Source organism: Culex quinquefasciatus, chromosome 3 (genome assembly GCF_015732765.1).
Source record: "Culex quinquefasciatus strain JHB chromosome 3, VPISU_Cqui_1.0_pri_paternal, whole genome shotgun sequence".
Classification (NCBI taxonomy): Eukaryota; Metazoa; Arthropoda; class Insecta; order Diptera; family Culicidae; genus Culex; species Culex quinquefasciatus.
The window spans coordinates 45,214,765-45,227,688 of NC_051863.1; the positions used below are offsets into that span (position 1 = coordinate 45,214,765).

Here is a 12,924-nt window from a genome sequence, read left to right on the forward strand (position 1 = left end):
CCAAAAAGTGTATTAGAAACAGTAAAGTACTTATAACTTTCAATAGGGTTGTCAGATTTTCTATTTTTTGAATCTTTGGAAAGATCGGTGTCATGGTAGATCTGGACAATGTTTTCATCAAAATATGTAAGATCCAGCCTCTAAAAAGTTTATAAATAACACATAAGTAGTTATAACTTATGATAGGGTTGTCAGATCTTTAACGTTTTGGGCTTGTTGGAAAGGTCTTTTAAATACCTTTTAAAAATGTTTAGCTTTTCTTACAAGAACCACCCTTTTTAAATCATACGAAGTTTAGCTAAAACTGTTTTTTAAGCATAACTTTTGAAGTACTTTTCTAAACCTTATAATATTAACTAGGGCCTTGTGGGACCCCAAGACGGATCAAATGAGACCAAAACGGTCTAAATCGTGTGCATATTTTTCGGTGCACGGACTTACAGACATACACACGCACAGACATTTTTCCAGAATTTGATTCTGAGTCGATAGGTATACGTAGAGGTGAGTCTACGAGGTCGAATAAATAAGTTCATTTTTCGAGTGATTTTATAGCCTTTCCTCAGTAAGGTGAGGAAGGCAAAAACAGACTGCCTACAAACTTTTTGTCAAGATTTTACATAGAGGCAGTGGGGGCAGAATGGGCCACCCTTGGTTTTGGGCATTAGAATGGATTTAAACCAACTGTAAGGCAAGGGTCTTATAAAGGATGTCAAATAACATCACCAGACCGAAAACCACGTTTGAATTCATTGTATTTTTTGAATTATAAGCAAAAATGTAAATTTATAGCTTTCTCGAAAATTAGATTGTTTGAAAAAGTTTGTTCAATGTTTTTAATGTTACCAGTAGCTATTACGAAGGTAATCAAACAACAACGGAACCTTCAAATCAATTAGAGGCTTGGTGGTGGAAGAGTTAAATTAAAATCCACTTGGGGGCACAATCAAAAGTTATGATTTTTTTTGTTAAATGGATTATATCGCTCCTGGTAGCTTCACAAATCACGTTTAATGCAAAATTAGTTGATTTTTTAATTGTTTTGATGCTTATTTGTAAAAATAGTGTCTTATTTCAACATATTAAAACTATTTTCAAAAATGTTTGTTTTGGTAAGTGACTATTTTCATAAAAGTGGTCTAACTTCATGGAAACTATGTTAGAAATGTCCCTTTAATCATTTATTATCTCCCTTCAACGTTTTATTAGACAAAATGGCTTGTTTCCTAAGGTGGCCCATTATGCCCCGCACCCAGGAAAAGTAGCTGAAAAAAACTTTTTTTAAGGTGGCTCAAAAATAGTTTTAAGCTAAAAATTTTCATCAACCAAGTATACAACATTGAAGGGAACATCGCAAATCATAAGCCTACTAAACTGAATTCATAAATTTGTATGTTTTTCTATGGTTTTTGGCGCATTTTACTAAGGCGGGCCCGGCGGGCCATACTGCCCCCTCTGCCCCTACATAGAAAGTATTGTGCTCTGGGATGGGATAAACAAAGAGAAAAAAACCTATTGTCAAACTAAACCACTTTCAACATGGCCGCTTCTGTCAACCTAAACCAGTCCTTTCTTATGAGGAGAAAATGAGAAGTATTGTAATTTGAATTGAAAAAATAAAAAAATAAATAAATCAATTTCACAAATAATTGTAAATTGCATGAATAGATTAATTAAAATATTTTCAGTTGAAAGTCATTTATTTCTATCGTACACCGAATGTTGACTTATCAGCATTTTCATTTTAAAAAACGATACATTTCATGAACTGACTATTCTTTTGCCTATTTAAAACTATTGTTATTTTTTTGCGCGTTATATAGAAATGTCATCTAGATTGAACAATATTAAACCTGTGCTTCCTATGAAATTAAAATGTGGCGTGAAGAAACAACACCGTAGAACTGGATTTAAAAAGCAAACAAAAATAATGGCCACAGTTTAGCCTATTTGATTTTTTCGCATTTTTTTATGTCAACACATTGCCACAAATTGAAAAACAAACTTTTTTGCTCTTTGAAGTGAATGAATTGGTACAAATTTGAATTTTTGCCAGCCATTTCTTTCGATTCTGACACCTTAGGGCGTGCGACCTATGGAATGTTAAATATCTTTAAAGTTGAGTAAAAATTGCCGTTGAATTCGACGTGCTCCTCTTTGGGGAACTGGGAAAGGTTTATTTACTTCCTTTGCGTAACGGGACAACGACAGGAGCACATCTAAGAAAAAATCTCCCCACCTATTAAATGACTTGCAGGCTTCTTAGGATTTTATTTAGATTGAAGTAAGAAAACGCATTTAAATCGTATTGCATTGTTCACATCCGAGTGAAAATAAAAAATCTTTCATATAAAAAACACAATAAAAATAGAAGAATTGATCATTTTTTGACTCATCTTTGATTTGCCAACCATTTCAAGTAATTTGAATCAGGCAGCTCCTTATGAACGGATCCACCGTAAAACGATGGAACATAAACTCAGGATTCTCCACCCACGTCCAACCGCAAATTTTAACAGTCAAATCAAAAAAAATCTGCGAGGAAAAACTAAACAACATTTCAACCAAAGAAAAAGTCATCCGCATGCTTGAGCACTGAGTTGAAAATCATCATCAAGAAAATTTGAATTGTCAAGCTATCTGAATCACAGATTGCTTGATATTTGTTTTCGAACACGAATTTTCTTGCAAAAAACAGAAGAAGAATACAAACGTAAACACTCAAAAAGAAGACTCTATCCAGCCGTCCCGTCCCAGATTGTGCTATGTTGCTCCTGTCAAAAGATACTGCGTCCTCAAAACTGGTCTAAAACGAGTTTTTTACTCTGAAATCACGTTTTAGACCAGTTTTGAGCACGCGGTATCTTTTGACAGGAGCAAGAAACACAATACTTTCTTCGGGAAAGTTTTAGAGAATTTTCTCTATTTTTATGCTATTGTGTTATAAATAATATAAATTGTTAAAAAGAGGGTTTTTCCATACTAATTCCCATACAAAATTGAAATGCAATGCGCAAAGTGTGGACGCAATCAATCGCTCCCAACCAAATTTTAGGGGGTTATTTTGAGGGCCAAAAAGCACAAAAAAACTTTGTTATCGTTTGAATTGATCATTTTTTTAAATTTTCTTTATAGCTACGAGCCAGTCAATTGAAAAGACCATTTTTGCCAGTTAAATCGCTGCACAACCACATATTATTTAAAAAAATATAACTACTCCATAGCGCCATATTTTTCATGTTTGGATATTGTGTGCTAGATTTTTGAAACCTAAAAATAAACATTCCATAAAGTCTAAGTAAAGGCAGCAGGCTTGGCCGGATGGTTACGCTGTCCGCTTTGAAAGCGGATGATTCTGGGTTTGATTCCCATTTGCTCCAACCTTCTATAGGATGAGGAAGTAAAATGTCGGTCCGAAAAAAAGTTTTAAAAAAGTTGATTTTTGCGTTTCTCTTTGTTTCGTCGTCCGTGTCTGTCGCGGGTGATGATGAACGGCCATGATCGACGACGACCAACTTTTTCAAAACTTTTTTTCGTAAAATCACGATAGCTCGTGATTTTTATAAGCAAACTCATTATGTTTACATATCAACATTTTTGTAATTGTCTGCTCTACAACTTTTTACAACATTATTACACTCTAAAAATTATCCCTGCAAAGTTAGAAAAATCACGAAATCTTAAAATATTTTATTTTGTTATAAATGAAAAATTACCCTTCTAGGTCAATGTAGATTCAAAAAGTACATTAAATTTCGCTCAAAATAACATGTTTAAAAAAATTGTACAGTCAAGAAACGGAAAATAGAAGAATTTTTAAAACTTTTTTAGTGTTTTTTTTTATCGATGATTCTGAGGATTCGTTTTTTCGGAATTCTGTACGACATTAAATCGAGCGTTTAATTTTACATAAAAGTCCCCTTGACACCAAATTTCTATCTCATCACCGTTTCAGGCTACAAAAAAACACCTCTTTTTTTTGCATGTTCAAAAATTGAAGGGATCGTACCACCCCTCGGTCACGAGGTATCAAAAAACGGACCTCGGATTCGTGATAAGGGACAAAAGCTACCCCTTAGGACAAAGGTTCACGCAAATCGAAGAGGGGTCGGGGAAACTTTTCCCGATTTCGTGTGAGTTGGTAGAGAATTTTACATAAGTAATTTAGTGTTTTTAATAAACTTTTTTTGAGGCCGGATCTCAAATATTTGGATAAATTAAGTGTTATTTATACACTTTCTGAGGCTGTGTTGTGTATTCAGTTTATTAATGTGAGGAAGGCACCAACCACCTAAAGGTGGATTAAGTAACGTAATAGTCTAAATTGAGGTAAACTTACATCGTAAAAGAGGTAATATTTAACCGTTCAAAATTACATCTTCGAAGTTTTCACAATTTTTTACTGTGTACAAACGGTTTCCGAATCTACTAATGCATGTTCAAGCCTTTTGGAGCTCAAAACAATATTGTATTTTTTTTTGAATGGTTCTCATTGTATTTTTTTTCTATTTTAAATGCAAATGTCGAAGTAGACATCCGAAGTATTCTTTTTTTTTTTTTTGAAAAGGTCAAATAAACCAAATTTTAATTTAAGATTTTTGGGCGTTTGTGTACAACACCTAAAAACACCCAAAAAGCAAAAATAAAAGCTTGTTTTTTTACCTTTTCAAAAAAATACTTCGAATTGCTTTTGGACATCAATTTACAAAAAATAGGTATCAAAAAATTAAAATGAACGTTCATGACAAACAACTATACAGAACAACAATATTAAGTTGTTTTTTTTTTCCTAAACTGTAATTGCAAAGGAAACTATACTGAAAGTTTAAATGGAATAATTATTAAATTTTGAAGTAGAGAATTTCAGTATTTTTACTCATTTCTATAGTTAATCATTTCTTGGCTGTGTCAGCTATTTTTTATGTACACTTTTGGGTCAAATTGTTGGTTTGCTGAATTTGCCAACTCGCTTTATTTGAACATTTTTTTCTGTATATTAAATAAATTTTACATAATGTCACTTATTTTCATTACATTATTTTACTTAAAGTATTTATGATAATATTTATAAGTGTCAAAAATCCCGGGAGACTCGTCATATTTCCCGGGAATCAAAATGCTAAAAAATGGCCAGTTTCCTGGGTTTTTTTACCCGCTCGTCATTTTGGGCCAAAGAAACCCCCAGTCGGATTTTGAGCCAAAACGAAGCAATTTCATTGATTTTGCAATTGACTTAAGGCCGATGCAAATATTTAAAAAAGTTTTTGTCCCTGGCCGAGGTCAAGGGGGCAAAAAAATAAAAAAATATAAAAATTTAAATAACAAGCCATAGTCTTCACATTTAAATGAAAAAAGTGTTTTAAAATGCATTTTACACTAGTTCAGTTGTTTTGCAATCATTAGTTTTCAAAAAATCTAAGATCTGACAAAAACAAAAATTATATCGAAAAAAAAGATTTTGCATCGAAAATTTTCAAAAAATCTTAAGATTTTTTAATAAACCCAAACATGCTAAAAATGATTTTAAACGCAGAAGAATGTATTTTTATTTGATTTCAGCTGGTTGCACTTGAATTTTCATTGAAATTTTGAAGTTTATTGTAAAAATATTTTTTTTGCCCCCTGATTTTTCGGGCCAATTTTGAAGGGGGGGTGACAAAAACTTTTAAAAATATTTGTACCAGCCTAATGCATACCATTGCACACGGTTGTCTCTACTCAATTAATTCAATGGAAATTTTTATCACGTGACTAACCTATCGACCAAACATAGAAACAATCACACTGAACCATATCCAAAATACTACCCACAATAACAAAAGGTTGCGGAAACGCCAAGCACTGCCATCATACGGATACCTTAAATTCCGTACATGCCGGGTTCCACTTCAATAGTCCAACGGCCCTGTCTACCGCTACACCCAGCCGGCATTATTAGCGCCGTTTAACTCTACCATTCTTATCCACCACCAGCCAGCCAACCGTTCACCATCACTAAGCTACAACTCGCATTTTGCGATCGCTATCAGGACGATTTTTTGATTGGTTTATTTTTACAGCAAATTCTTGAGTTTTGTCCAGTTTAAATTCAACACGATCAGAACCCTCATTTGTACCAATCAAGCTTCAGCAAACACTCAAAAGATCGTTAAAGTCTTTCCTACGGGGTGAAATCGTCAGCTGTACTGCGTCACGCAAAAGAATTCATTCAGAGTTGAAAGCTAAGGCTTGACTTTTGACAGAAAAAAACATCTTATTTTTTAAATAAATCAACGACGCAGGAAATGCTCATAATCCGTATTCCAGACAAGATAATCTCTGCTCATTTTGACCTCTTCAAGGATTGGTTTCCCTTTTTCAAGCAGAAAATCAAATATACTTTTTTTCAAACTCAATTGGATGAAATTTATGTTTCTTTTTTTCTATTTCTAAAGATTTTTTTAAGAGGAGCTATAAACATATGAAACAAAAAAGCCACCTAGAACAGAGATCAAAACTCGTTGAATCATACACTGTAAGAGACAGTGTGATACAATTTGGGGCACAATTTCTTGCGCACATTGGCCACACCAATAAGTCAAGCGCCAGCCTGGCATCCAACGCAGCGTGCTCAACCACCTATTATTAATTTATTTGTGATTCATGCCTTTTTTTTTCTTTCAGTATAATGCGGTTCCACATTGCCTAGTGCACTGATCCGGTTTTCTTATGTTGTGTCTACTCGGTGCGACTTGGAGGTTGATCTTTTTTTCTCTCTCTCTGTTACAGTGCACTGACGTTGGTATTTCTTCGTCATTGCAAATTCTGAAATTTAAATAATGGGTAACAAAGATGAAGCGGGGTTGCCCATTGATTTCAACTTTCTTTCAAATTGTAGAAGAATCAAAAATGTCTGTATCGTTGGCCAATACCAAATTTTATTTCCAGAGTAGTTTTTTTTTTCTCCTGACTCTGAATTTGAAAAAAAAAAGTTGCATGTTTCAAGCTGAATTTTCAAAAAATGCTTTCAACATAACATTTCTTAATTAATTATCCGAAGATATTCCGAAGATGTTTTAGAAAATCAATTATCCGAAGGATTCTATAAAATCAAATCAGGAAAAAATTCTGTTTCATTTTTTTTTATTGAATAGAATCAGTTGAAACATTTCATTCTACAAATGTTTGTAAAGAAACTGATAAACTTGCGTTTAAAAATTGCATCGTTTAGCAACCCGAGCAGGGGTAAATAACACGGGAATACCAAATTTTGGTATTACTTGGGCAAATAACAGAGACCAAAATGTACCCTTGGTTGCCCAGTAATAGATGGTAAAATACCATGAAATCATACCAAAATCTTGTATGTGTAAGGGCACAACATTACCAAACCATGTCATTCCAAGGGTAAAATAATACCTCAAAATAAAACCATTTCAATACCAAGTTGAGGTCTTCTGGATTTTTGAACATTGCTTGAATACCAAAACTTGGTATTGCCATGGTTTTATTTTTAGGTATTCCCGCGCCCTTGGAAAATCAGATTTTGGTATTCCTGTGGTCTTCCACATACATGATTTTGGTTTGATTTCATGGTATTTTACCACCTATTACTGGGCAACCAAGAGCACATTTTGGTCGCTGGTATTTGCATAAATAATACCAAAATTTGGTATTTTCATACCATTTTTAGTGCAGCAGTTGCAGTTAGTGAAAAAACGGAAATGATCCATATGCAACAGCCAAATCTACTCACCTGATGATTCCATGTTGTTCTTAGTGATATTCTTCACCACATCGAATTCATTTGTCATTGATGAACAACCTGTGCTTGAAGTTCTTGAAGATTCTGAAAAATAACAAGATTGAAAAACAAGGATTGAAATTCACCAAAATTCTATAATCTGTTGAATAACTCGTTTTTCAAAGTATTTGGTTATCCCAACTTAGAGAAATTTCTACGTTTTAAAAAAAAATCTCAGAAGGTATATTAAAAAAATATAAAAATCAGCTATAACATTTTTAGGTTTCAAGTCAAATAAAAATTAATTACCTCGTCAAAATTTATAAAAAAAATTCCGTAGTTTCAGAGGAATTTGATTAAATCTTTCAATACCAAGATAATAATCCTTTCAATACCAAAATAATACCAAAATGTGGCATCCTGACTTTGAAAATTTTCCACAAATTTAAGTAATTTCTTAATATCAAAAATGTTTAAAATCAAGTTTGAAATTTCCGGTTTTCAATGAAAGCATTCGCTTTGAGACATCATTTTAGCGCAAAATTAATTATTTTGTCTAAATTGGTCAAAATTTTCCCATAGTTTCAGATGAATTTGATCAAAATCGATTTTCCAGCACAGCACTTTTTCAACTCCCCAAAGTTTGGGACCGATTGGTTTAGTCCTCACTTTGCGCAAAGCGATTCAATTTTCCATATAAATTTGTATGGGGAAAACCATTTTTTAGGATTTTGATATTTAACAATTCGACATTTCATGCCATATCTTAACCGGACTCATATTCGGATGCTCTGGAAGGTGCCCTACAACTTTGCCGAAGAGAGTATGGTGCTAACTTGCTCCTGAAAGAAGATATAGAGCCCTCAAAACTCGTCCAAAACGTGATTTTCGAGCAAAAAACACGTTTTAGACGAGTTTTGAACACGCTGTATCTTTTTTTAGGGGCAAGCTAGCACCATACTCTCTTCTGGAAAGTTGTAGAGCAGATTCCAGAGCATCCGAATATGAGTCCGGTTTTGGTATAGCATGAAACGTGGATTTAATAAATAAAAATGTTTAAAATCAAGTTTGAAATATCCGGTTTTTAATGAAGGCATTCGCTTTGAGACATCATTTTAGCGCAAAAATAATTATTTTGTCAAAATTGGTCAAAATTTTCCCATAGTTTCAGAGGAATTTGATAAAATACTGTAATACCAAAAGAATACCAAAATGTGGTGTTCGACCATTTACAATTTCTGCAATTTTGCAGTATCAAAACAATACCTTAAATTGGTATGATACCACATTTAGCTCTTGCATAATCCTTAAGACAAATTTTAAAGGGTCCAGGAATACCAAAATTTGGTATTGATACCAGAGAAAGGTATTATTACGCATTTCCCTTGTTATTTACCCATGCTCGGAAAAAGCATAATTTAAATTACGTAGTTAACATGTTGAAATGATTAATGGTTTAACAAAATCGACCTTGGATCCTTAAAGTATTTATTTGGTTTACCAACACTTTATTTTTTAACATTTTTATGCTAATATATTTCGCCTCTAGATGAGCTTCGATCTAAAAAAAATCGTCAAAAAACAATTTTTCAACTAATTTTCGATCGTCTAAGAATTCTAAAAATTTACGAAAATGTTAGGATTAGGAAGTCTGACTTGTTTTAAGTGACTTTGCCAATGTTAAAAAAAAAAACATTTTTGCTACACCCAAAGGAAAATATATCTCAAAATCTGCAACAGTGGATTTGCTGCAGAAAATGTCACATTTTATAACATTTTTTGCAGCAAGCCCGTAGATCATTTTTGCCCGCGTGTAAACATTTCAGCGACCTGCAGTTCTCACCAACACATATAATGCTGGCTAGTCCCCGAGCAACATTCCAGAGAGAACAATATGTTCGCGCTCTGTTCCTCACAATTCATCAAGCGTCCATGGCGCTGTGATAGCGTGTCGGATCAGCAACCTAGAAGTTGGGAGTTCAATCGCATGATTGTGATGCATGGCGGCATGAAAGTATATCAGAATCTGCATGTCCTCATGCATTTTTTGCGTTATAGGGGTATGACATTTTTGCCCGTTACCGTCAATTATCGACATTACCGACGGCTGATTGTTTGAATTGCAGAAAAAAAATCTTAACAAAACCGAAGATTGAACCATTAACTTCTAGGTTACTGATCCGACATGCTACCAAAGCGCCATGGACGCTTAATGAATTGTGAGGGACAGAGCTCGAACATATTGTTCTCTCTGGAGTGTTGCTCGGGGACGCGCCAGCATTATATGTGTTGGTGAGAACTGCAAATCGCTGACATGTTTACATGCGGGCAAAATTGAGCTATGAGCTTGCTGCAAAAACTGTTATAAAATGTAACATTTTCTGCAGTAAATCCACTGCTGCAGATTTTGTTATATATATTTCCTCTGGGTGTAGTTAACTAACTTTTGAAACATTCAAAAATATGTGGAGTCGGAGTCAGAGCCAACAATTATTTGAAAGCTGGAGTCGGAGTCGGAGTCGGATTCGGCTAGAGTTGGTAGGTCGGAGTTGGAGTCGGAGTCGGAGTCGGCTAGTCTCAGAAAGCCGGAGTCGGAGTTGCTTGAAATATGACTCGACTCCGCAGCCCTAATAAAAACTGGGTTTTCCGACGCACCATGCGTAAAAAATGGGAAAATGACGAAAACGTGAGAAATACTTTGAAATTTAAGCCATGATCTATACATGTATGGGTACCAAAATTTTCGACGCATTGACGATAATAACTTCAACGTTCAAGAGCGACCCCTAAACCGATGACGTCGTCACCTAAACCTTTACCGATTTTGCTCAAAATTGGCACAGATGCTCAACTTTGCCTAAGGAATCAATGCACTGGAGACGCAGGGTTATTGAAACATTTTATAATTATTTCTCTTTTTATCAAACAAAACATCATGAAACCCGCAAATCCCAACTCTTCGTACAACTCTGCGCCACAACTCCAGCGCGACGCGACCTCCAACAATCAACGGTTCGCGTTGATCGCGAGTTGAACCGCACCACACACACACACTCCCCAACACACAGAGCTCAAAGCTCCGTTTTCCTCGTCAGCCTGACGAACCCGGCTGGGAAAGGAAAGCCGACTCCACCCGATCGATCGGCGGCCCAAGACCCCGGCAATCAATCCACACACCGTAGAGAGCGCGCGGAGAGAGAGGGGACCAGAGTTACCAGCCAACGACGACGACGACTCCGCCAGCCCAAAAACACTCCCCTTAGTATAAGACCCACGCGCCGCGGTCCGCAGCTGGTTATTTGTTTTCGGAAAGTCTCGACGAACGGATCAGGAGGTTCGTGTCTATCAGAGGAAAAGGAGGTTCGTCGTCGTTTGTTGGAACCGTGCCCAGTGACTTGGTGAAATATATTTCTGGAGCAGCAGCAGAAGCAGGCAAAAGTGATTCAAGGCCCATCCCGAGGTCAACCCAGACCATGAAGAACACGTTATTACCGGTAGGTGGAAAGTGTCTCGAAATGTTAAAGTTGACAAGTTTCTTTCGAAAAAGTTCAAGAAGATCGAGCCCTTTTAAGTGGTTGAACTTTTCCCTATACATTAATCAAAGTGCTTGAGATGCCACGTTGCAACCTGGTCGCGCGTCAGCGTGAAGAAAAGGCGAAAGATCATTAATAATCTCAAGGATATTGCACCCAGTCAGTCAAGTTATATAGTGATTGCATGCTATATTCAGTTTATTACCAGTCAGTGTAGTGTTGCTGTTAAGGAGAGTAGAAAGAAGAAAAAAAATGGATCACCAGAACCAGTTGAACTAGTTGTAAGGTTGCTGAAACAACGCAATCGATGGTTTCTACACTTACTTTAGTGGCGGGTTCATGATGCAAATCGAATAGTGCTAAAGCCGCAAAGCCTTGGTCTGGAGATTGGGCAAAAAAAAGTTGACACCCGTAGGGTGTGTTTGCAACAAGGGCGGTGTACTAGACAGTGAGGAATAGTTTAACATAAGGTGGTTCAAATATTGTTCGAAAACGCAACAGTTTCACTTGTTTTAATTTTTTTAATTTTCTTGAATGCCAATGGGATACCTTCAAACTAATAAAAGTAATACTGTGAAAAAAGATTATTATACCGTCATCAGGAGTGCGTTTTTGCATAACCTAATCTCACCCCAGACGCAATGTCACCCCTGATGACGGGATCAATTTTAATTATATGAAATGCTATATTTTCCTGCTTAACACACTAGGATGACGAAACTGACTTATTCAGTCACGTGAGTTCCATGCCGGAGGCTACCGATTGTACGGAATCTTCTTAGTATAACTCAATATTATTTATAATTGAATCATGATTATATCCAAATCAGTTATATCTTATACATATTATACAAGGGTACATAGCAACTGATGGGTATTCCATAGCATTTACACCCGAAATTTTTTTTTCATTCGTTTGAAGGAAATTCAAAAAAAAAATATTCTCTCGATCTGAACGTGGTCAGTAAGCCCAAATCAATCATACCTCGACGAAACTGAAGCGTTTACTGACATCGTCTCCGAAAATGTCGAGTTGTGATCATCAAAGAAATTTTCCGTTTAGGGATTATTGCATGATTATTGATTTTGCAAATCTTTGTCAGAATCCCTTCAAAAAGTTAATAATGCTCACTGGGAGCCCTGACCTGACCTGGTTTCAACTTGCGACTTCCAATCCAGAGATCGTGAGTTCGATTCTTGTGCCGGGATGATGAATTTAATTTAACCGAATAGAGGAGAGAATCTCTAAACATAACCTCAAAGGGAAATTGAACTTTGGTAGCTGTCATGGCAGCTTGGGGAGTCAGATTTTTTTGATAAATTGAAAATTTTGAATCAAGTTTACATGATCGGTTTTATGTCCAATAAAATCATAGCGCCAATACACCAAAACCCTCGTTTACGCTCAGGTGTTACGCTTTGTTTTTCGTCGATTTCTCTGAAACGACGAAGCACACAAAAAGCACCTTTGCAAAGCTTTTAAAGCAATTTATACGCCTTGTGCAGATCTACAAATTGCCTTTAAAAGCATGGTCTAATTTTAAAACCTTTCTAAAAATGTCCATATGAAATCCTCATTTCATATCATGAGGAATAGTTTAACATAAGGTGGTTCAAATATTGTTCGAAAACGCAACAGTTTCACTTGTTTTAATTTTTTTAATTTTC

At 35.4% G+C, this 12,924-nt stretch overlaps 1 protein-coding gene across 1 annotated transcript in view; it reads left to right on the top strand.

Moving 5' to 3' along the window:
- Positions 1-10,964: 10,964 nt before the first annotated feature.
- Positions 10,965-12,924, top strand: part of LOC6054290 (probable basic-leucine zipper transcription factor I) — a 29,143-nt gene continuing 27,183 nt past the window's right edge. The window contains exon 1 of the mRNA XM_038264689.1: positions 10,965-11,217. Within this exon, the coding sequence (XP_038120617.1) occupies positions 11,197-11,217 (21 nt within the window). The 5' untranslated portion in view covers positions 10,965-11,196. The remainder of the gene's footprint in view (positions 11,218-12,924) is intronic.